Source organism: Ambystoma mexicanum, chromosome 4q (assembly GCF_040938575.1).
Source record: "Ambystoma mexicanum isolate Mex_15411 chromosome 4q, UKY_AmexF1_1, whole genome shotgun sequence".
Taxonomy (NCBI): Eukaryota; Metazoa; Chordata; class Amphibia; order Caudata; family Ambystomatidae; genus Ambystoma; species Ambystoma mexicanum.
In genome coordinates, this window is record NC_090928.1 from 1,107,944,970 (window position 1) to 1,107,971,205 (window position 26,236).

Genomic DNA, 26,236 nt, shown 5'->3' on the forward strand with positions numbered 1-26,236 from the left:
ATGGCTCATTTTACCCCATTGAAAGGGTTACCTACAGCTTCAATTCTGGCCCGAGAGTTCCTCGAAAACATTGTTCAGTTGCACGGCTTTCCTTCAGTTTTATTCTCAGATAGAGGAAGTCAATTTATTTCCCACTTCTGGCAGAGTTGTTGTCGCCTAGCCCAAATTGACGTAAGGCTTTCAACCAGCCATCATCCCCAGACCGACGGGCAGACCGAGAGGACCAACCAAACCCTGGAACATATCTGCGCTGCATGTTACAACAGTCGGAGGGCACTTGGAAAGACATTCTCTGGATTGCGGAGTACGCTTATAATAATTCAGTCCATGCCGGAACCGGAAAAACTCCTTTTTTTCTTTTATATGGACTCCACCCTTGCACCTCAAATCTTGATCCACCTCAAACTCTTGGGACACCCGCTGTAGATCATCTGCATTCTACAATCACTCAAGCCTTTAAAGAAGCCACGTCTCACCTTAAGCGGGCCAAGGAACAATACAAGAAGTGTGCGGACATACATCGAAAGGAAGCTCCTCAATATCTTGTGGGAGATCAAGTCTGGCTATCCACCAAACATTTACCTCTAAAAGGACCGCGTACTTTCAATCCACGATACCTGGGACCTTACCCAATCACTGCCATAATTAATCCAGTGGCAGTTAAATTGGGCCTACCTGCCCATATGAAAATACATCCAGTTTTCCACGTTTCTCTACTGAAACCCTTGCAACCTGGAACCCGTTTGACGAAATCTCCAGACCCTATTCTTGTGGACGGAGAACTGGAATTCGAAATACAAGACATCTTAGACTCCAAGATTTCCAAATCAAAATTATACTATCTGATTGACTGGAAAGGTTATGGTCCCCAGGAACGATCTTGGGAACCATTGGAACATGTTCATGCACCCCGTCTGGTTAAGAAGTTTCATCGAACTTTTCCTGATAAACCGAAACCCCCGGAGAAGACGAATTTGGGAGGGGCCTTGAGGGGGGGTGCTGTCATGACCACTGCTTCCAAAGCATCAGGACCTACCCAACATCCTTGGAAGCAGGCTCATAACATATACTATCGGCACCAGCAAGTCCCAATAGGGACCTTTTGGACCTTGTCCTGGCACCGGTGGTCCCAGGCTCAATACATGGACCCGTCCCGGCACAGGAAGCGCCGGGCTCATAACAAGTGTGAAAGTGCTTGGGTGGACCTACCTGCAGCAGACCATGCTGCTTACTTACCAGCAAGATGATGTTTCACTCTCTTCTGGCAGGGACTACTTTTCCTTCTGGGTGGGGCAGGCACCACTCCCTGGATCATTGATGCTGGACCCCTTCTGGAAGCAGGAACTCTTTTGCCTGGGCGAGGCTGTGGAAGAAGACACCTAAGCACTCCTATGGACTATTTAAACCACACCCGATTGGTGCAATGTGCTTCGCGTTATTCTGCATCTGCAGCAGGACGCTCACCGTGTCAGCTCCAGCGAATCTTCAGTTCCGGATCCTGTGAATACGAAAATTACCTGCTGGGAACCAATCTTCAGTCTTCAGCAGCTCCTGCAAAACAAAGGGCACAGGTTAGGCAAAGGCAAAGTTAGCGGTTCAACTTACCCGATCCATCGGCAGCATTCAAGGCGTTTTTTCTGCATTTCTCGTCCGGCATCGGGCCTGCAAAGACAAAGAACATCGTTTAGTAACGCTTAGTTACAAAACTGCTTACCTGTGTTACGCTCGCTCCAACTCTGCTCGCGCTGCATTCCGGCACCTGTAAAGACAAAAGAGACATTAAGGTGCATTCTACAGCCCTAGAGCAGCCTTTCTACTTACGTGCCTTCGTATTCACCGTCTTCTGGTTACGCTCTCTGCCACGAACCTGGGGGGAGCATCTTCTTCGGCACCGACAGCATCTGAAAGGGAAAAGACATATAGACATTAAGGAGATGAGACATTTGAAGAGAGCAATCTAAAGGGAACTTTAATACTTACAAGTCACGCTCGTGCAGCACACGGCGGCATCGCTCTCAACTTACCCTCTGCAATTAAGAGGCTGAACTCATATCCAGTGAAGTAACTGGACCCAGCGCCCCTGCACGAGACGCAGGATGGAGAGCCCAGCATTCACCTATTTAAGACACCTCACCCTTCAGGTCAAACTTTCGGTGAGAAAGGGGCCAAATCCGGGAGCCAAACGAATCCTACGCCTAACGTTGAAGACGGTTTCACCGCCCAGTCAAGACCCGCGCCTCCGAGGGAACCAGGTGAGCGTTACAGCTCCCTAGGCTAACAGAAGTTCGATCGTCGGAGGACGAAGACGACTTCCACCCCCAGGCCGTGCTCCAGGAGTCGGAGCCCGCAGACAAGATCAGCAAGGCCCCACGCTCGAAGGACAGGGACTCTACCCCCGTTCCTCGACACCAGGCGTCGAAAACCTCCGGAGCCACAAAAGGACAGGGAAAACATTTTTCCACTCATGGGGAGGGGGGAAAACAGCAGAAGAGCAAGCCCTTGCACTCTTCCACACCTGTGAAACACACCACTCCCCCTAAACAGACAGACAGGACCAGGTCTGCTGATTTGTCTAAAAACAGCAAATCTACTCAAGATACATCCCAGAGACTTGCTGAGAGAGTCATTCCCAGTTCCAAAAAATGGTAGAGTGAAGACATAGATAGGGTCATGTCAAGGATGTCTTCTTTGGCTGACTTTTACGACAAAAATCCAGACCATTTCCTTTCGCATGATCCACAAGGGGCCACACCCTCAGGCTCTAACGATCCTATCCCCCCCGAGTAAGAAGCCCCGGTTTGAGACACCGATGAGGTCTACAGACCCCTTTGAGGTACAACCATACTCATGACCATACTTACTGTATCAAGGAGAGGCTTCCTTTGGTGAGGACCAAGAATTTGGCATGGTAGAAGAGCAAACCGGGACGGGCTACTATGGGGATGATGAGGACCAAGAAGAGGAAGAGGAAGACCCTGAAACCTACAGAGTAGATTCCCCGGTAGAAAACGAAGCCCTGGTTACCGACTCCCCTGTTGATAACCAACCCCTCCTAAACAAGGTTCTTGCACGTACAGCAGAACATTTCCATATTGACACCCACGGTGTCCAGGAGGAGAGGGACTTCGCAGAGGAGTTAGTGGGAGAAAGGAGGCCTGTTGCCCAGACCATCCCTATCCTTAAGTCCATTCAGCGAAGAATGGACCCGTCCCTGGTGAACCCGAACCTCACCAGAGCAGTCAATCCCAGGGATGAAAAACTTTTCAGGGCAGCCCAGTCTGACCCTCTCTATATAAGAGGACATCTGAAGCCAGACTCCCTAGTTGTCACTAACACTCGTAAGAGGGCTGGAACACCCTTGTCATCGTCCGAAGCTCCTCCCAACAAGGAGAGCAAAATACTATATGGTTTCAGCAGGAAAGTAGCCTCAACGTCCGCCTATCAAGCAAGGATTGCAAACTCCACCACCCTGTTGGCCAGCTACAACTGCCATCAGTGGGAAGAAGTCGCGGCACTCATAGCCTCTGCTCCGGAACCTTTAAAGGGCCAGTTAGCTCTGATTTCCGCACAGGGTAGAGCCGTGTCTGGTTGCATTTTGAAAGCAACTTTTGACGCCGCGGACAACGCAGGCAGATTGATAGCAGAAGGCACTGTTATCAAGAGACATGCGTGGTTACGGCAGTCTGGTTTTAAGGCAGAAACCCAGGCATCATTGTTGGACAAACCGGTGGAAGCCGATCTGTTGTTTGGTAAGGCGGTCGAGGACGCACTGAAGAATGCCAAGGACGAATACGAGACACTCAAGTCCCTTGGCCAGTTAACCAATAAACCCCCTAACCAGAGAAGGAATAGTAATTTTCGTCGCCAACGCGGCCAAAATTCCCAGAGAGGATCTAACTATTCCCAGGGGCAGGGTACACAGTGGAACAACAGCCAACAGTCTACCCTGGGTTACGGCTGGGGTAATAGGAGAGGTCGTGGTAAAGGCAGAGGCAGCCCCAGCAAAGGAGGCGGCACGCCTCCACCAAAGCAGTGACGCTCAGTTCAGGGTCCCTTCTCACGCAACCCCAGTAGGGGGACGCATTTCCAACTTCACCCAGGCTTGGGAAGGGATCACATCAGACAGATGGGTTCTGTCAACAGTATCCACAGTGTACTGTATAGAACTACTGCAGCGTCCCCGGAACCATCCTCCATGACAAAGAGTACACTCTTTAGAACATCAGAAGATTCTCCTCGAGGAGATCGCCATTCTGCTAGAAAAGGACACGATAGAACTCGTCCTGGGACACCAGGTAAACAAGGGTATTTATTCAACTTACTTCCTTGTGCCAAAGAAAGATTTGACAATGCGCCCAGTATTGGACTTACGGCCTTCCAACAAGTATGTCAAGCCCCAAAAGATTCGTATGACTACGCTACAAGAGGTAATCCCCCTCCTAAAAAAGGGGGATTACATGGCAATCTTGGATATGAAAGATGCTTATTTTCATATTTCCATGTTCCCAGCGCACAGAAGGTACTTGCGCTTCAAGGTGGACAGTCGGCACTACCAATTCAAGGTACTGCCCTTCGGGATAGCTTCGGCACCAAGGGTATTCACCAAGGTACTGGCGGTGGCGGCTGCACACCTACGCAGGGAGGCAATCCCGGTGTACCCTTATCTGGACGACTGGCTCATAACGGGGGAAACCCCAGTAATTTGCAGGACAAACATTCAAAGGACGATCGACCTCCTCCACGAGTTAGGCTTCTCAATCAACGAGAAAAAGTCAAGCCTGGTGCCAAGCACTTCCAAACAGTTCCTAGGAGCAATCCTAGATACTCAAGAGGGGTTGACCTTTTCTTCAGAGGAAAGAATTCGGAATATACTACTGCAAATTCCGCATTATCAGTCCGGTCACCAAATAACGGTATGCAAAGCAATGCGTTTACTGGGCATGATGGCGTCATGTATTTACCTGGTTCCCCACGCGCGCCTGCGCATGCGTCCCATGCAGGAATGGTTGGCTAAACAGTGGTCTCAGGCAAGTGGTCAGTGGGACGATCTAGTGGTCGTTTCGCCAACACTAGTACAAAGCCTTCACTGGTGGACAAGAGAGAATCTTGCACAGGGAAAACCCTTTTACTATCCCGAAGTACAAGCAGTAGTCACTACCGATGCATGTCTGACGGGGTGGGGAGCTCACCATCTCCACCACACAGCTCAGGGTCTCTGGTCTCCCTCAGTGGCCAAGAACCACATCAACCTGCTAGAGCTTCTGGCAGTATTCAGAGCGCTTCAAGCATTCGAGCCCCACCTACTAAACATGTCAGTGCAAATCCGGACGGACAGCACAACAGCCATGTTCTACCTGAACAAGCAAGGGGGGGGCTCGTTCGCCAAATCTGTCCAAGCTTGCCCAGAAAATCTGGATATGGGCACTCAGACGGAACATCTTCCTGTCATCACAACATGTTCCAGGGGAGCTCAATTCCCTAGCGGATGCCCTGAGCAGAGACTCCCTCCCAGAGGAACACGAATGGGTTCTATACAGAGAGGTCGTAGAAGATATCTTCTCTCAGTGGGGTTTCCCCACTATAGACTTATTCGCCACAAGCGAAAACAAACAATGCCCAGGATTTGCATCCAGGTTCCCCCAACCAGACTCCCAGGGGAACGCCCTATGGATGAACTGGTCAGGGATGTTTGCGTACGCTTTTCCACCAACTCATCTCATCAGGAAGGTGGTGAACAAGATGAACAGAGAGTCGATGACGCTCGTCCTAGTTGCTCCCATGTGGGCAAGACAACCGTGGTTCCCACACCTACGCAGGATGGCGGTGTGCGAGCCCATCAAACTTCCAGCCTGGTACAACCTACTGTCCCAGCACCAAGGTCAAACAGTGCACCAACAACCCAACTCAATGAACCTGGCAGCATGGCTCCTGAGGTCATAGAGTTTGGACATCTCAATTTACCACAGAGGTGTATGGACATCCTAAAAGAATCTAGGAAACCAAACACAAGGCACTGTTACTTTGACAAGTGGAAGAGGTTCGTTATCTAGTGCCAGAGTAGACAAATCAACCCTGTTGATTGCACTCCTTCCACTATTGTTACATACATGCTCCACCTGCTAGATGCAGGATTGGTTTTTAACTCACTGAAAGTACACCTGGCAGCCCTGTCGGCATACACCACTTCCCATAGCAAGGTCTCGTGGTGGAAAGTACCAGTAGTTAAAGCCTTCATGGAAGGAGTAAAGAGACTTCACCCTCCTATTTCAAACCCACCACCAGGGTGGGACCTTAATGCGGTGCTAGTCAAGCTCATGGGACCCCCTTTCGAGCCCATGCATAAAAGCAGTCTCAAACACCTGACTTATAAAACGGCCTTCTTAGTAGCTATTACTTCTATAAGAAGAGTCAGTGAAATTCAGGCTCTGTCAGTGCAGGATCCCTTCTTTACTGTCCATAAAGACAAACTGGTTTTACGCACACACCCTAGGTTCTCACCTAAGTTTATATCTAAATTCCACGTAAACCAGTCCATCGAGCTTCCGGCTTTCTTCCAGGACCCTCAAAGCTCGGCTGAGGTGAAACTACACACCCTAGATGTGCGTAGGGCGGTCCTCTACTATGTAAATAAGACCAGACCGCTAAGAAAAACAGATCAACTGTTTGTCTCCGTAGCTACAGGCAGAGAGGGGGATCGCGTCTCTAAAGGTGCCATCTCGAAGTGGATTATTAACTGTATCTAGCTGTGTTACTCACTCTCTGAAAGAACTCTGCCTTTCACGCCAAGAGCCCACTCCACTAAAGGTACTGGGGCCACTCTGGCTTTCATTGCAAATGTACCCCTTGACACCATTTGCAAAACAGCTACATGGAGCTCTATTCACATTTTTAATCAACACTACTTCATTGACACTCATTCCAAGACAGATACTCAAGTGGGACAAGTGGTTCTAAGGCATTTGTTCGCTCATGACCCTTCTCACATCCCACCTCCTTCTTAATCTATGCACAGCATGCGATCTAAGCAGATTCCACAAGCCTCAGAAGGGATACATTACTCATCGTAATCATATTTCTGATGCTTGTATCTGCTTAGATTCACATGCCCTTCCTCCCCTCAGAGAGAAGGCACATGGATGCTTGTAATCTTATCTATCTATCTGCTTGGATACTCTGTACTCACGCTACTCCTCATGCTACCTCATGTCAGAATAAATACATATTCTGAGGGTCCTACATGCGTGAGAGATCATGGGTACAGTGGACGTCACACTAGGGATAGTATTACTGGCACGCCCTAGTTTGACGCCCCTTTTCGAGTTTCGAAAAACAAACTGTAATACTCTGCAGCTGCCACTAGATGTCGGCCTATACACAGCATGTGAATCTAAGCAGATACAAGCATCAGAAATACGATTACAGTGAGTAATGTATCCCATATATATATATATATATATATATATATATATATATATATATATATATATATATATATATATATATATATATATATATTAATTCACTTGCCTTTTGAAGTTTTAAGTGCTATAGTATGTATTACTATTTTTACAGTATGGGGTGAAATGTGAACAAAAGTTGTGCTAATTGGCTTTTCAATGATTTTTAGGGAAAAACACATTTTACACTCTGCTTTATGATTTTCTGTCAGTATTTTATATAATGTATTTTTTTTATTCAGGAATTCATTGATTCTAATGAAAGATTAAAATCCCAAACGAAAGAACTGAAGGAAGCCCACAGTCAGCGCAAGTTGGCTATGCAAGAATTCTCAGAGATGAATGAGCGACTGACAGACCTACGCTCGCAGAAGCAGAAATTTGTCCGCCAGCTCCGGGACAAGGAGGAGGAGATGGAGGCTACAATGCAAAAGGTGGAAGTCTTGAGGCAAGAATTACGAAGGACTGAACGATCCAAAAAGGAGGTTAGTAAGACAGAAAATTGTGTGCTTTGCATTTTCGGCTTGAATTTAGGTGTGAAAGTGCCTGCCTAAAGTATTATTAAATTCATAGTACAATGGAGCTTTGGAATTCGCCACACAATTATCTCATGTGTGAGTTAAAGGTGGGGATCTACTAGATACCCCAATGCTACTGCCCAATAGCTCTTCTTGTTGTGCCATCCAAGATATTTGCCAAGTGGATTAAGCTTAGGGTGTCAGATTGGGCATCTGCTAATTGTTTTATTCCAGTAAATCTAGCGGGGTTCAGAGAATACTTTAGCACACTGTTGAATACCATAACAGGAAGATATACCAAAACATACCAAAAACAGAGTGGGTAATCAGAGTGGGAAATGTGTAGGTTTCTTTTCTCGATCCTGAAAAGGCTTCGACTTGATTGATAGAAATTTCCAATGGGCTAAACTGAATAAGTTAAGGGTACCGAGCGGTCTACTACAACTTATACAGTTGATTTTCTTGGGGACCATAGCCCTGGTACGGTGCAAGATTGATACGAATTTGCATAAAACAATTCAGGACAAATACGGGGGAAAGGCAAGTATACTCCCCTTGCTTCGCTACTTTTTATTATATTTTCAGCAGACTTTGATAAAGATTAATCTTCTCTCATTGATGAATCTGTCTCCACTTTACACAGCCCGGTACAATTCATTGCTATTTGCAGAGGATACTGTCCTCTTGGATCTGACCCTCTGTGGTTTATAGTGCAGCCTTATTCAGGCAAGGATGTTCTTTGTGGCACCACAGCTGAACTGAAATATTCTACAAACTAAAATAGTTCAGTTTGAGTGCAGTAAAACCATGTTTGTATGGTGGTTAGACATGTTGTTCATAGGAGAGTTGAAGGTTTATCCTTTTTTAGGGCCACTCTTCCTAGGCAATGGCAGCTGGGAACAACACACAAAGAACAATGAAAATTGCTAGCAGAGGATTAGGGGGCCGATTTCACCACACTTATGGAGTGTGTATGCTGATACACAATATGAACGCTTTTGATGCAGAAGTTGGCTACCTTCTTCTCTGGGAGAGTGAAATCATGTGGGATCTGCCAAGTGTTCGCTTTTGGATCCATCACAAAACAACGTTTTGAGAAAGATTTTGGGACTTGAAGGCTGTACCCCCAGGAGTACTTGACGCTTTGAATTTACAGTCACAGGCATTTCAGCAAGGGCAAAAGTCATACCTTCACTCTAAGTAACTAAATATTTTGGGACGCAACTCATTCTAAGTATTAGCAAAGCGATCAAGGAAATGTTGAACTCCCTGATAAAGGAGAGCACTTAAATATCATCTATTAACAAGCACAAAATGGTCCTCTTTATTGCAGGTGAATGTAATCATTAAAAATGAATGTGTGTTTCAGCAGCTGGTTGTGGATTGGGGAAAACGTATTACGTTATCATCTTTGTAGTAATTTGCTAAAGCCAAAGTGCATAGGTAAACTGAAAATGATTTAACTGAAGTTAGGTCTGTAGAAGAATTATAACTTCAGACACTTTAATGTGCCTCCTCTGGGGGAATGTATGAATTGGGTCCAAGAATTCGAATTTTTTAGTAAAAACTGCTTATGTTCCATTAAAGGAAATTATAATTTAATGCATTGTTTGCTTTTATATAATGATTTAAGGAAAGCATGTTTTAAACACGTGGTTATTGCTAATATATTCAATGTTGTGCTGTCACTATGTTTTTGCTGTTATCCGTTGAAGACATTTATATAATTTCTAAAAATGTGTGCATTTGTAGAAGCTGCTTTTGTTATAATGATGCTGTTGCTACCGAAGGCTTTTTAAGGGTCCCTTTTTTGATAAATATTTGTGTGTTTGTATTTGCATTGTTTGTAATGTTTGAGTTGGATGTGCGTGTGCTTATGAAGTTATCTGAATACATACCTGCATTACTATTTGTGCCAGTTTACTTTCAGATCTACTGTTTAAAGTTTGTTCCATGTGGAATCTACTTATCTTAAAATTAGTGGCTCTTGATGTGCTCCTAAAATAGAACAAGTCTAATGCCTGGTACATGCATAAGGAGATATGCTGAATGCATGGAGCCCAGAACGTAAGCAGAAACCATTATGCTCTCCTATGTAACACAGAAATAATTCCTCTAAAGCAGCGATCTTCAAACTATGGGGCTTCCCCTGTAGATCGACCCAAAGGAAGTCCAACGGGGCATGAGGCTCCTCAAAAAGGGAGTATGGGGATTCTTTATTTATTTATGCATTTATTAAGCGCACTAAACTCTTGGGCATCAAGGCACTGATACAAACAGGCCGGGCAGAAATTATAACTTGTGTACATGTCTGCTGGTACAAATCTACAAGGCAGAGGTGGTAACTTATTTACAGATGCAGTGTACCAGTGTACGTTAGAGAATGGTTAAGTTCATGCAAGAGGTACGTTTGCAGAGAAAAGTAAAGTCTTGAGATGTTTCGGACCACCCACTAAGATTGTTCAGCTCTGAGTAAAGGGGGTAAAGAGTTTGACGTCTTGGAGGCTGTACCCATCGCGATGTGCTGCAGTGTGAGTGAAGGAGGACGCTGCTGGTTGTGCCCCCGGACCGGTGTTTTGTTCACACGGACTTCTACCTGTTCCTTTTGTGTTCAAATACACCACGCATGCGTGGAGCGCTGTACGGTGTGCTGCAGTGTGTTTGGTGTTCGTTAAGCGGCGAGTGGGACACGCCATCGCGGCTCCTTAGATAAGACCTTCACCTGCTTACTCCTACCATCTGGGCATATCTACGCTGCTATTACAGATTTCCTTCTGTGGGCGGGCTCAATGCAAGTGTTCCTGCAGCGGACTATCTTTGATAGATTCACGCTTGCATTTTCTGTAAGGCGGAGCCGGTCTTGCTATCCAATAAGGAAATTTAGTTTTAACCCTAAAATCTGACCTGATCAACCTCGTCTCCATATAGTTGATGTATGACCGATAAAGTGACTGATTGCTAGCAAGATATATAGCTGTCTTTAGCTGAACCCCTGCTGTAGACTGTGGAACACTGTTCTTTGATCCAACAGAGGTGTTTTGGTGATGCTCTCGTGCTCTACAAGACTTACAGGGTTGGCTGACTGTTCTAATAGTGCTTGCTCTGAAAATAAAGAACAGTCATCTTTTTAAGACAATAAACAAGCAACCTGTATGTGTAGCCCTAAATGTAAAGACGTGGAAGCTCATAATACCGCTATTAGTTTTGCATTGAACATTTTGCTGAAACTAACACATAATATTGTTTGCCTTTTGCAAAAGAATTCTGTTATTTCGGGAACAATGTCTAAGAGTAATGTGGGCATATCTGATGTGCCAGCACAAATAGCTAAACCTCTACTGCCTAAGCCTAAAGGTGTGGGAGGTATCATCCCAGCCAATTTGGAATCCACATTGGTGGAAATTCTGGCTGATGATGAAGATGAAGACAATGAATCATGCCATCTATCTAAAAGGGAAAAACAAAGGAGACAGAAATTGAGTCTAGTTGCAAGGCCAAATCCACCCATGGAAACTGGGGTAGGCTCTTTAATTGATCCACCGGAAATTCCCTCTAGGCAATGGCCCTCAAAGCGTGCCAGAAAGAGAGTTGCCAGAAAGGCAAAAAGAAAGGCCTTAAAAACTGGCCATCTCACTACTTGGCTCCTGGGGTCTTCATTGCAAAAGGGTAGGAATAAGGCTCCTGCTAAGACTACACTGGTATCGGACGAGGAGTCCAGTACTAGCTCTACGGAGCAGCTGGATACCTCAATTGAGAACAGTGTTATCTCAGTTAAAACGCCGCCCTCCCCCATAAGGCACATGTTCCCGAGTGCTTTGCCTTCTCGCCCTGGTACTAATCCAAAGTGGATAAGGGAGGGTGATTTGAAAATTGATTCTCTTCCAAAAAAAGTATTTACGATCTCCTATACTTTGAATAAACATAAAAAGCCAATCAACAGAAGTAGACTGTTAGAGATACTCCATTCTGAACTGGCATTAAAGATCGTGAAAAGCAGTGATTTCAAGTTTGTGGAACTGTGGTTATGACTAAAGTACACTGCTTCTCGGAGGCGGTGGTTGCCCTCATTAAAAAATCTAAAAGTGATCTAAAAATCAATGGGTATGAAATAGATGGTGGCCAGTCTCTAAGAAAAGGGAATAAGTGGGCTAGGAATAAAAAGAAGGCTGACTTGCACAATGGTAATCCTATGAGCCTAGAGGGCAAAGCTAACGCTATCAAGGCCCATTGGGATTGGCTCTGTTCATTTCTGCCATCAATAAATAAGCAAAACTGAGGAGAATTAACTATCATCTCCTGGAATACCCGCGGCCATAGCCATCTCTTTGGGCCAGTGGGTTCCTATGGATTACTTGTGGAGGCTGAAATATTTTTTTTTACAGGAGACCTGGCTTTTGCATACCACTCTATTTGATGTTTATACAGCATATTTTAATTATGCCAAGAAGGGTGAAAGGGGTATGCCATTTGGAGGGCTTGCTGTTTGGTCAGAAATTCAATCTGCTCCTCTGAATGTTTTCAATTAAACAGAAATTCCAATCTGATGATGGTCGAAATACTGCTTGAGGGTGAGCAACGAAATGTGACTGGCTAATATATATGACCCCCTGGGTGACAGGTACACTGTTGACATTCAACTGAACCTATTCCAATGCATCACTGATAGATACGCTTACGCTGCTGAGGGGGATGTAAGTGTTATCTTGGGAGGGGATTTCAATGCCAAAGACCTCGCCAATTATCAACATGGCATGCATATGGATGTTCTGGGCAGCAATGCAAATATAAAAATGGAAAGGTGGAAGATTTTTTTGGATGATGTAGAATTTTATGAGGCTAATGGCTTTGGCAGATTGAAATCATGTATAGTCCCGATATGGACCAATGGGATGTATTCTTCCTCCATAGATCATATCTACCTTAGCCATAGGCATTTTGATCTTATAGACCAATTACATATTCTTCTCAATTCCTTTAGTGACCACTCTATGTGTAGGTGTTCTCTGGCCCTTAAAACCAAGAAAGTGCCACTATATGATAATATGGTGGAAGTGGTCACGGTTGGGAGAGGTAACCGGTTGGGTTGGACTGACTGGAATTTGGGTAAAGCCAGTAACTGGAGTAAGAGCTTTACAGGCCGATTCATGGAATCAACGTGCGCCGAAAAAACGGCGCACACGTGCGATTTGCAGTGAAATAGCGAAAAATCGCAGTGCAAGTGCGATTATCGCACAGAAAACATCGCACATCTATTCATGGAAGTCCGTGCACGTGCAAAATGTGGGATGTGCGCTGAAAAAGTGCGCGGCGCACGCTGCCGCACAGGTCATCGAACGCCGTGCGATAAGGCCACAGCGAATTCGCACATAGCGCGGCGCACATATCAAAAGTAGGCGTAACATGGGGCGTTACACGCAGAATGGGGAACAACTCGTGAAAATGTGGGCGTCACGGGGGAAGTACAGGAGGCATGTGCGCAGAATGCCCACACGCTCGCCTACAACACGTATTCATGGAATCAAATAGGGAAAAACAGCGCACGGCCAAAGACGCGCACAGGCCCATACATGTCCGCCACAAGAAAGCAGGCGGTAGCGTCCCTGCGCAGGAAAAAAATGTGCGCCAAAGTTCTACACGCGCGAGAAGTACCACACGCGATCGGGCCTGGGGGAGCGTGTGCGTGTATTACAGGGGTGCGCGACAAGTTCCACACGCGATCGGGCCTGAGGGAGCGTGTGCGTGTATTCCAGGGGTGCGCGAGAAGATCCACACGCGATCGGGCCTGGGGGAGCGCACGAAGTTCCATGCACGAAGTTCCACACGCGCGTTTCAGGGGTGCGCGAGAAGTTCCACACGCGATTGTCCTGTGCGCGTGTATTCCAGGGGTGCGCGAGAAGTTCCACACGCGATCGGGCCTGGGGGAGCGTGTGCATGTATTTCAGGGGTGCGCGAGAAGTTCCACACGCGATTGGCCTGGGTGCGTGTATTTCAGGGGCTCGCGGGTGTTTTCACACGCGATTGTCCTGGGCGCGTGTATTTCAGGGGTGCGCGAGAAGTTCCACATGCGATCGGGCCTGGGGGAGCGTATGCGTGTATTTCAGGGGTGCGCGAGAAGTTTCACACGCGATTGGCCTGGGTGCGTGTATTTCAGGGGCTCGCGGGTGTTTTCACACGCGATCGGGCCTGGGGGAGCGTGTGCGTGTATTTCAGGGGTGCGTGAGAAGTTTCACACGCGATTGGCCTGGGTGCGTGTATTTCAGGGGCTCGCGGGTGTTTTCACACGCGATCGGGCCCGGGGGAGCGTGTGCGTGTATTTCAGAGGTGCGCGAGAAGTTCCACACGCGATTGGGCTGCGTGCGGGCATTTCAGGGGTGCGCGTGAAGTTTCACACGCGATTGGGCTGCGTGCGGGTATTTCAGAGGTGCGCGTGAAGTTCCACACGCGATTGGCCTGGGGGAGGGGGTACCACTCACCGTCTGCCTTGCGCGTAGAAGAACGCGTAGCCAACACCCGCTGTGAAGTAATAGCGTGTGAACCCCAACGGATGGAAAACACACGCACCGCACGAAAAGCACGTACAGAGCAGTGTAACCCTACGCAGGATCTCCAAGCCCTGCCAGGGCAACGCCCGTGCGCGAAACGTCACAGATGCGCTTACGCTGTAAGGGCCTTTGGTCCAATGAAATCGTGTACGCCTGCTGACGCGCTAAGGCCCTTTCCTCGAATTTCACGCTGACGTGCAGGATTTTCACATGCCAAATCACTCCGTATCAAGCTGGCCACGCAAAAACACACGGAAGACCACGCTCCTGCCCAGAAGGCCGAATTACTGCCCCCAGTGCCCCGAGCAGCCTCCCACGTGCCATCTGCTGCTGCCTGCCTGCTGCCACCGTGCCCTGCCATTTGGTGCCTGCACATCAGCCATCTGCAGGGGTCCAGTTGCTGTGTCCACCCCTGCTGGAACAGAAGACTCCCGACTCGGATAACATCGCTCCACAGCCCAGCCCCAGGACCCAGTTGCCCACCCACTCCTGCCCCTGGGGTTGCCATGTCGGGACATCAGCATCTGGCACCAGTGGCAACCCCCGGCCAGAGGGGGAGAGGGGCACCAGCTTCACTGCCACCGAAGTTGGTGTCCTGGTGGAGCAAGTCCTGGAGCAGTACGATGCCCTCTTCGGATCGTCCCGCGCCAACAAGGAAGGACGGGAGAGGATCTGGGCCGACTGTGTGGTTGCCATCAACGCGGAGGGGGTGGCAACCCGCACCATCCAGAAGGTCAAGAAGCGCTGGGAGGACTTGAGGTCCAGGGCCCTCATAAAGGCCCGGCGCCTCGCGGAGGGTGGCAGGGGCCGCATGAGTTCCATCCAGATGAGGGTCCTTGGAACACGTACACCCAGCGCTCCACGCCCACGTCCTTGAGAGGGAGACCCGTTTGGAGTTGAGCGGTAAGTTGCCAAGCATTGCTGTGTGAGACAGGGCATGTTGCAGTGTGCTGGTTGTCTGATACTTGCCTGTATGTGTGACATAGGCCATGTACGCATGTATGTGTGCAGGGACATCATGGTAATGCATGTGCGACCAGTAATGTGTGAACCGCACGGTTGTTGCATGTGTTTAAATGCGACATGGGGAGCCCTATGCAGATTGTACACATGAGAGCATGGCAGTTTCTGTTCCTGGACATGGGTGGGGGTGAGGGATGGGTGCTGATGCCAGGTACATATATGGTATCCATGTCTGTGTGCCTGACCTGCGTGTCTGTGACTTGTGAATGCCATGGATGCATGACACATGTGTGTGACAATTTACAGATTCACTGATGCAGCATAGTCATCCTTGTATCCACTGTGATTGGGGTGTACGGGCCAGATGGATGTGACTGAGGTGAAGTGTGTGCATGTGATAGGCATGACCCATGATGCATGTGAGTTCCATTACATTGTATGTTTCGAGGGTCCATTGGACATGTATGGAAATGTCCATGGCATGCACCATGACTGTCACTGTGTGTGTTTTGCCTGGACTGACACATGTGTTGTGGAGGGACATGATGGAAGTGTACTTTGACAGTGGCACTCATCTGCTATTGCTTCCTGTCTAGGGGACCATTGTACAGTACCCTGATGCTTGTGTTCTATGTCTCCCTCTACGCAGCGGCTAGTGAAGAAGAGGGCGGAGACGGCGCTGTGGAGCAAGGCGGCGGGGATGCCCCCACGGCTGCAGCGGAAGGGGTGGGTGAGCCCCCACAGGGGCCTGCTACGGTGGAAGACGTTGAGGAGCCATCCAGGTTGGTGGTTTCCACAGAGGAGGAGGAGGAGGCCGCCACTGAGGCGCATATGGGGCCTGGTGGGGGCATCCCTGCTGGTGCAAGTGGTGCAGTCAGGGGCAGGAGGCAGCACAGGTCACTGTGGAGGGGCCTGTGCATGTCGCTGTCCCTGATATGTCGCTGTCCCTGACCCTGTGGGTGCACCACCATGCACCAGCAGGGATGCCCCGTCCCAGGCCCGTCCGCAGGTAGAGGGGATGTCCATGTCATCTGATTCCCCTCCACCTGCGGACGAGGGTACCCCTGGATGGAGAAGGTCCTGATTGGGGTAGCGATGCGCACGGCTGTGATTAGTGATGACGTGCGTGCTTCCCAGGAGGAGCACGCACGTCATCACGAAGAGCACCGTGCCGACGTGGCCCAATTGGGATCGTCCATGTTCGGGGGTTTCCTGCATGTGTCGGCAATCTGGCGGCCCTCTCCTCCTCTGTGGAGACTATACGCCAGTCGTTCTCCTTGCCGTCTTCCGGCCCAGATGCCACCAGGGCCCCCTGTGGACCTGCCCTGACCAATGCAGCCAGCTCGGTGGGGATCCCATCCCTGCCAGAGTCGGGAGTCAGAGGTCCAGCAGGGGTGGACACCACAGCAACTGTACCCGAGCAGATGGAGGATGTGCCGGCATCATCAGGCAGGGCACGTGCACGACGGCGTCGGTGGATTCCATCAGCCTGGATGCCGTCGTGCTGGCAGAGGCAGTGGCGTCGGAGGCAGCAGCGGAGTCAACGTGGGAGGCATCCTGGCTCGGGGCCAACAACATCGGAGGGGCAGGCATCGGCCGGAGGGCAGGAGGACCCAGGACGGGAAGTGTCTTCCGTGTGGCAGCGGTTGGGCCAGCATATAGGTGCGGAGCGGTGGTGGGCGGAAGAGGCGCGGCTCACAATGGTCAGGGCGGAGAACTCCATGCGGAGGGCCCGGAGGCGGGCCGAGTGCCTCGAGGCAATCCGCAGGGGGTTGGAGGAGGAGACGGCGTCGTCCCTGCAGACCCTCGGAGCCATGGAACAGGACCGCCTCCGGGACATCGAACAGGAGTTCGATGATGCCCTGGCCCGGAAAACCACGGAGTGAGCCGCTGGACTTGCCCGCCGCCTTTGTATATAGTTATATAGTTAGTGTTAGGTTTCCTTTAATATTTTTTTTTTATTTGGTTGCGATTGGACAATGCGCCACATTTTTGTATATAGTTCAGTTTTTAGTTAGTTGTCATAGTTGGGTTTCATTTGGTTGGGCTCATGGACCCGGGATTATCGTGTAAATAGTTCTTCAATGGATTCTTTTATTTTTTGGATTTTTTTCATCGCCATGGAGCAATGGTTTTTGTTTATCATTTACACTTGGATTACTTTTCTGACTATGACTTTGGACACCATTCATTTTGATTGTGCTGTGTGTTTTTGATTTTTTTCATGGACATTCATCTTCTTTTGGTTGTTTTGCTTTGTGGTTTTTCTCATTTCATTTCCATTCAAGTTGATTTTCAATACATTTTTATTTTCATCCTTCAATGTGTCGTATCATCTCATTGCTTTCATGCATGTCATGTTGGGTGTTTTAACATTCACTTGCAGCCATTGTGTGTGACAGACATGTGTTCATTTGCATTATTTACATTGGGTGCGTAACATGTAATTGCCTTTGATATGTGGGTGGATGTGATAGTTGGTTGGGCCTTTTGGCAGGGGAGGATGGCCATTACGGACATGATTGGGGATTGTTGGGACACAGGTGCAGGGGGGCATGGATGGGACATGGGCGAGGGCCTGGTGGAGGGTGCCCCTGCACTGCTGGGGAGTGGGGGGGTGGGGAACATGAGTTGGACATGGGTGGGGGCCTGCTGGCAGGTGCCCCACAGTGCTGGGGGGTGGGGGGTGGGGAACATGAGTTGGACATGGGTGGGGGCCTGCTGGCAGGTGCCCCGCAGTGCTGGGGGGTGGGGAGGTGGGAGACATGGGTGGGGGCCTGGTGGAGGGTGCCCCTGGTGGCTGGGGGTGCAGGGGGACATGCGTTGGTGGGCAGTAGTGCAAGTTGACATGTGGGTTGGCTGGGGGGCATGGCCATGGTGGATGGGGTGCCTGCAGGACATGTGCAGGGTAGGCCCCTGTGGTGTGAGCCACCTGCAGGGGCCGTGGAGGGTGTAGAGGGAACACCTGGGAGGACCCACACGTGCAATTCACGTGTGGTGCTCCCCGCGCACCCCTGTAATACACGTACCCCGATGAAATTTGCGTGTGGTGCTCCACGCGCACCCCTGTAATACACGTACCCTGATGGAATCGTGTGTGAAACTTCCCGCGCACCCCTGAAATACACGCACGCAGCCCAATCGCGTGTGAAACTTCCCGCGCACCCCTGAAATACATGCACGCAGCCCAATCGCGTGTGAAACTTCCCGCGCACCCCTGAAATACACGCACGCAGCCCAATCGCGTGTGAAACTTCCCGTGCACCCCTGAAATACACGCACGCAGCCCAATCGCGTGTGAAACTTCCTGCGCACCCCTGTAATACACGCGCCCAGGGCAATCGCGTGTGAAACTTCCCGCGCACCCCTGTAATACACGCGCCCAGGGCAATCGCGTGTGTAACTTCCCGCGCACCCCTGTAATACACGCACGCAGCCCAATCGCGTGTGAAACTTCCCGTGCACCCCTGAAATACCCGCACGCAGCCCAATCGCGTGTGAAACTTCCCGCGCACCCCTGAAATACACGCGCCCAAGGCAATCGCGTGTGAAACTTCCCGTGCACCCCTGTAATACACGCACGCAGCCCAATCGCGTGTGAAACTTCCTGCGCACCCCTGAAATACCCGCACGCAGCCCAATCGCGTGTGAAACTTCCCGCGCACCCCTGAAATACACGCACGCAGCCCAATCGCGTGTGAAACTTCCCGCGCCCCCCTGAAATACACGCACACGCTCCCCCTGGCCCGATCGCGTGTGAATCTTCTCGCGCACGCGTGTTCCCGACACCCGTAATACGCGTTCCCCGCTTTTGCTAGTCCGGTAAACTGGTACAGTGTTGGCGCAGCCCTTTGCGATGGTTTTGCGATCTAGATGGCTTTTCCTTGCGCGAGGGCGTTCTTGGGGGCGTAACTGGCGCTGCTGCAGGGTCGCTGCGCCACTCTGTGCCACGTCTGCTTTTGGAGGCGAGAATCCATGAATACGCTGTGCGCGGAAATTGATTTTATCGCACGCGGCTGGCGCAGACATTCGCATGGGCACGCTGTGCGCCAGCCGCGTGTGACACTTTTGAGAGGAATTACATGAATCGGCCTGTTAATCTTGATGACATAGTTAAGAGCTCTGTGGAAGAAGTTATTGATTGGATAACAACTTGTATGCATGAGATGATGCCAATGCGGAATAACTTTTCCCCCTAAAAGCCGATACACATCATGTTTCCCCTTTCGATAAGGTTATCTGCTCTGAACTCTGAAAAGAATAAAAATGCTTAACGCATTAAAAGCGCTGGAATGGCGGGGCATGGCTTGGAGCGCCGGCTATAGGGATGCTTCTATGAGACCTCCGGCGGGCTCCGAGCCGTTAACGACAAATGAATGGGTTTTAACCCATGAAGATGAACACTGGACAGTAATATCCCACGACAGAAGGTCTGAGGAGAAGGCCCCTGCAAGGGCAAAGAAAACCAGAGACTTCAACCCCGGGAATTCGGGGCTGCAAATCGCCCGACCCGGCAACGTGGCGGCAACCTACGAGATGCGCAGAGGGATCCGCGCCAACTACAGTAATAGAGCCTCACATGGGCACCCCCCATAGTGGAGAAGGCGAAAGATAACCTGCACTGGAAGTGAGGCCCCGGAGCTCTGAGAGAAGCGGCAGTGGGGGAGACGAGCCATCAAGCCTCCCCACCCGTGTGGTGTGGACCCTGAGAGCCGAGATCGGGTCCAGACCCCAGGAGCAGCGTCGGCAACCACCCGCAGTGGTGCCTGCAAAGGCCCAGCTGAGGGAGACCAACAAAGGCAGAACCGCGATCAGTGAGCTCCCACCCCCAACCAAGAAGCAGCGAGGAGGCGGCACTACAGGCGACGTGGCCCAAGCGGCAGAGAGCCCTACGGAAGCAGACCTGCAGCAAGACGCGGGGGGAGGCGAGCAAAGTCCCAGGGCCCCCAGAAAAGGTGAGCGGGGGGAGAGGCCCCGGGAAGACACCAGCAAAGCAACAAGATAAATTAAGTCCGCCACCCCATCCCCCGACGCACCCCAAACAACCTGGCATACTGTGGGGCGGGGGACCAGTGTTCCCAAGGCCAGTGGAGCGCGCTCCCCCCACCCCAAGACCAGCAGCAGCAATAAGAAGTTTCCAGGACCCCCGGACGAGGGGATCGGAGGACTACGGGGAAATACCACTGCAACAAAGGCCCAAGAGGCAAGGCACACCAGCTCACCTACAGGCACCACATAAGCAGGCATCCAGAGACCCCAGCCAAAGCCAAGCAACAACGAAGCAACTAGCTGACCAGGGTTGCTCATAATAAGAGGGAAGCCCTTCTCCCTCACAACCATTGCAAAAGAAGCAATAGGGAGAAATACAGAGGGGGACTGCTCACAGAGAGGGGGAAGCCCCTCTTCCTCACAGCCACCACAAAGGAAGCAATAAGGCCCCCCATCCACTAACTCCTGGCAATAGGGGAAGAGAAGAAGAAGAGGCGCCCAACAGCAACAAAGTTTACACTAGAACACCCCCAGACACGATGGCTAAACACCTGAAACCCCAGAAGGGCACAGACATCGCTGCCTTGCTGCAGCAGGATAGGAGCAAGAAGTTAGACCTGGAACGAGTTACAACCCACTCCCCAGATCGGTCACCAGGCCACTGGGCCCCCAAGGAGGATTTGCAATCACTTCTGGCAGACATAAAAACAGAATTCAGGAACTGTATGACCGAAATATCAGCCAAGGTGTAGAACCTGGGTGACCGTATGGGGGAGTTAGAACAGAGGGTCAGCGAATCAGAGAAACAGGTACTTAACCACAAAGCCCAGCTCACGCGGAGCTCCATAAGAAGGTACAGACCCTGGAAGGCAAAAACGAAGACATAACACGTAAGCAGGAAGATATGGAAAACAGGGCCCGAAGGAACAACGTCCGCATCCGGGGATCCCAACCTCAATCACAGACCAATCCCTACAAACATATGGTACAATGTCCTTTCATCACAGGACTTTTTTCGTTGGATTTTTTTACCGCTAATTTTTCAAAGAAAAAAACTTATCAAATTTTTGTTTGGGGGATGAAGGGGTTAGAAAATTACATATATGGGATGTGGGTGTTTGGGAATAGATAAAACTGAAAGAGAATGGGGGGTTAGGGGTGCCCCCCTAAAAATAATGTAAACAAAAATTCAATGGGGTTTTTCGTAAAAAAAATGTGCGGTAAAAAACCCAGCGAAAAACCATCCCACAATGAAATGACATGGAGCCAAACGTATGTGGGGGACCTTTTTCAAATGCTCCTCCCGGACTTGGAAAAGCCCCTACTGCTATTGGACTGGGCCCAAAGGCTGCGTGACTGCAGAAGACACCAAACAAGATGATATGACAGCCAGTCACACACAAGGGGACCTAACCTTCCAGGGGATCCCAAATTCAAATATATCGGGACCTGGCAGCAGCGACAGTTCAAAAGCGTAAATCGCTCAAACCTCTAACAACGTTCCTCCAAGACCAAAAGGTCACATACCGCTGGTTCTTCCCAGCAACACTTAGCTTTTGGTTCGAAGGCTAACAATGCACAATAAATTCTCTGGAAGAAGCCGAAGGCTTTCTAACAGGAGGACCTTCCACCCCGGATGAAGACCTGACAAATCCATCACCCTCAGGAAACCTATGGGAAGATCCAAAGGCCCAACTTGACTCCTGGGCCAGGGTGGCCTGCCGGGGAAAAACAAAATACCACCCCTTTAAATCATGAGGGCCCTCCCCCGAATACCCCCCACAATGGCCTGCAACCTTCAGACCTCAACGCCCTCAACCTCAGCTCCCCAAGATAAAACAAGAATGCTCTGAGCCCGCTTTGCTCACCCCCGGCCCTAGGAGTGTATACTCTCTTCGGCCCAAGGCCCACTGGGCCCAAATGCATACTAATTTTCTTTTTTTTTAAATTCTTTTTTTATTTGAATGTAGTTTCATACAAAACTTTTATACAAATGAAAAGAAAAACTATCACGTATTACTTCAAAACATTTGTCATCATTCCATTTCTTATTTAAAGGAAAAAAGAAGAAACCTATTCATTTCCTCCCACAATAATCAGAAAAAAACAATAGGAGCATTTGCAATACTGTGCTTAACTCGTTCTTTCCGCTCCTATCAATTTGTCCAAATAATTGTTTTTTTTTTCTTTTTGTTAAAAACAGTTTTTATTATTTTCTGAAACAAACAAACAATACAAACCAAACTGGCAAAGCTTTTTGCAACAATCACATGAACATCAATTAGTCAAGACCACTGCTCCCCCAATCCCTCCCCCCTCATGAGCTTGTTCGTCCTTCTCATTCCGTATCTGCTGCGTGTGGCAGTGTGTTGCCTCTTTCCGAGGCTGCAGAGTCCGTTATTGTTCCAAACAGTCCTGCTATTAATACTCTCCATGCCATCAGGGTACCCACTTCTTCCCCACATGTGCCACATGCCTCCTGCCATACCACCGTTTCAGCCTCCGCCCATTTCTGTAATTCCCGCCACCATACCTCCACCCGTGGCTTATGGCCCTGCTTCCATCCCATGGCAATCCTTCGTTTTGCGAGCACATATGCCAAGTCCTTCAATTTCCCAATATGTTTAAGTTTCCGTGGTCTGGGAAACCCTCCCAACAGGCAGGCCCAAGCCATATCTATAATGAGCGTGACCCCTTTGTCCGCTAATTTATGCGCCACTTCTCCCCAGAATCTCTCAATCACTGGCAAGACCAAAACATGTGGGTCAAATCAGCATTTTCCTTTTCGCATTTTGGGCACGCTTGTCGTCCCGCATTTACAAATTTCGATATTCTCATCGGGGTCATGTAAGCTCTGTGCGTTATATACAACTGTATTTGTTGTAATCTGGCATTTCTTGACACCTTCTTGTGGTATCCCATAGCACGCTCCCACATCCCATCTTCCATCTGTGCTCCCACCTCTGTTTCCCAATCTAACCTCAAATGAGTCAATTCCTTCCCAACCCGGGTCATCACCATTTCATACAATTTGGAGATCTCATGCCCCCCTTCTGATATGTCAAATATTGTCCCCATGGTGGCGTCTGGTTCCTCTGCCAATACAGTCTCAGGCCAGATTTTACGAATATTCTGCACCAGCCTTAGGTACGTGACATACTGGCCCCTATGCAAACCCGCCTCTTCCCCTAGTCCTAGCAATATCAATCTTCTGTCTTTTCAAATACATGATGACCTTGTTCCTCTTTAAGTAACTATTGAGTCCCCTGACATTCCACGTTACGATCTTAAGATCCCCCATAGCTCAGAAGTATTCTCCCCCCTTCCGTGCAGCAAACCCCACCTGCCCACGCGATACAGATACAGCCCTCCGGCTTTTCTTGTAGCCTCATGTACAAACTCGAACTCCCCATAACTATACACACCCCAAACTCCCCACTTCCCTCCCCACCCTCTGCCCAACCTTTCCCCAACACCACACTCCCCAGCTGCTGCCCAGCTCCATCGCTGGAACTCAGGCACCCCCACATCTAGCCCTGCAAGCACCAAACAATGCCCAGAGCTCAGTAGGGTGAAGTCGTCCTAATGGCCACTTAACTAAAGTTACTAAGTGGGGTAAAGAGATTCGCTTTGCAAGACTCCCCTAAATACAGCAATAGTCACAGTGCTCATAATATATTGTGCAACAGTAAGACCTTCTCTGCTTAGGGCCGCTCAAATGGCTATAATCAAGTCCCAGAGTCCTATTTCGCGCCATCTTGTAGCACCCTCCTCCTGCACTACTTATCTCCTCCATCTCCTCTTCCCGTCCGATCGTCAGGCTCCTGGGGACATCCCTGCGCGTCTAGCCATCCCTTGGCGTCCTCCGGAGTCTCGAAAAACAAAGTCTTGTGTTTAAGAAAAACCTTCAATTTCGCCGGGTACAGCAACATGTATTTGTAGCCCGCCTCTCTCAATCTCTGCTTTACCGTCCCAAAGTTCATGCGGCTCCGCTGCACAGTCAGGGTGTAGTCCGGGTAGGCCATTATGTTTGCCGCTCCTCGTGTAATCGTTCCTCCCTTGCGGAAGTGTTCTAGTATCCTCTCCCTGTCCCGGTAATTAAGGATTTTGGTAATTACTGGCCTAGGTGGGTTTCCGGCGGCGGCCTCTTTGTTAGAGCTCTATGCGCACGTTCCACCGCAAATCCTTGAGATAAGGCGCCTCCGGGTATCTCCTGCAACAGCATAGATTCGATAAACTATGGGGGATCGTGGCCCTCCAATCCTCAGGGCAGGCCCACGATGCGAATGTTATTCCGTCGGGCGCGTCCTTCCGCCTCCTCAGCCCTGTTCTCCAAGTTGCCCACTCTCTGCACCAGGGCATGCAATTCGGCCTTATGGGAGGCACAATCCGTGGTATTCGGGCTCACCTCTTTCTCGAAGGTCTCAGTGCGCTCCGCCAGGGACCTGACGTCCTGCCAGAGTAAGTTCACCTCCTCTTGCACCTCACCGACCTTAAGGTCCAATGCCGTTTTCAACTCAGTTACGGCCAGTTCGAGCTTAGCCTCCCAGGTCGCCTTCAAGTCCGCAATCGCAGCCAGGACCTCTTGGTTAGCACCCGTTGCAGGCATGCCGCTCGTGGGCGATTTATCCTTGCTCTTAGAACTTTCCGGACCAGGGGACGTCTTGGCGAAGTCGTCCAGCGTGGGCTGCTTGGCCTTCGGTCTCACTGATCTGTTAGACATGGTCCAGGGACCCGCGTTCCACGTAAGTTACAACTGCGCACACAGTTCGCTCCTAACGCCCGACCATCTTGCGGCCTGCTCCATCCTTTGCTCCGGTCATTGATCGGCCATTTTGATTCGTCTTCCGTCTACGGCGCTCCTTATCTTTTTCGCACAAAACTCCACCACTGTTCCTCCCACGCCTTCCAAAAGTTCACCAAACACAGTCAGACCGTTCACACATCGACATGTGTGTTTTCAGCAGTCATAGGCACGTTGTTATGCACTATTTCACCAGGATCATTTCAGGATCTCGGGAGCTCCTCCAGATCGCGTCCTCCTACATGGCCCTCGTAGCCACGTCCCAATTTGTCCAAATAGTTAATAGTAGCACAGATTAGCATCTAATTTCTACCAGCAATTAAAGAATTCCACCACTCCTCACTGTCAGTGTTGTGTGAGACAAAGGGCCCCAATACAGTGGTTTGTCCCGTAATAGTCGTGGACATTCAATGACTAAATGTCAAAGTGATTCTACACTTTTGTCGCAAAAACGACAGGTGTTATTAGAGGTATAGTATCATGTCTTTGGAATAACATTTCTTTCATTGGCAATACATTGAACCTCATCCGCAAGAACATATCACAGTGGTATCTTGATGGAAAGAATTGAAAACATTTCAGGACCTGATTTGCTGCACGCATATCATATTTTTGAGATAAACTTGATTTCAGCATCTGGCGTTTATCTATGGTATTACTCCAGTCATGATTGTTCACTTTATTTTTAACTGCACAAGGATTATGGCACAAAAGATCTGTTGATGCGCCGACATGATCAGGGTTTGAAAGCACAGCTTTGGACCAGATTTGAAGCAAGCCATAGTAGGGGCTTAACAGCAATTCTTTCAAAATATTATAAGGTGCAATGGATCCCGGTAGTATCAATTTCCTATAAAGGGAAAGGGATTTCCATAGAATTGCTGCACTTAAGGATTGAAGTCCAAGTTCAAATCTAATAGCAGCTATAGAGACAAATTTAGGCAATCGTAAAATTTAACGCCA

The 26,236-nt window shown here is 49.5% G+C and overlaps 1 protein-coding gene across 2 annotated transcripts in view; it reads left to right on the forward strand.

Annotated features, from left to right (window-relative positions):
* CDC42BPA (CDC42 binding protein kinase alpha) overlaps positions 1 to 26,236 on the forward strand; it is a 1,600,792-nt gene that overhangs the window by 780,698 nt on the left and 793,858 nt on the right. For both annotated transcript variants that reach the window (XM_069608679.1, XM_069608678.1), the window contains exon 13: positions 7,700 to 7,942. In XM_069608679.1, the coding sequence (XP_069464780.1) occupies positions 7,700 to 7,942 (243 nt within the window). The remainder of the gene's footprint in view (positions 1 to 7,699; positions 7,943 to 26,236) is intronic.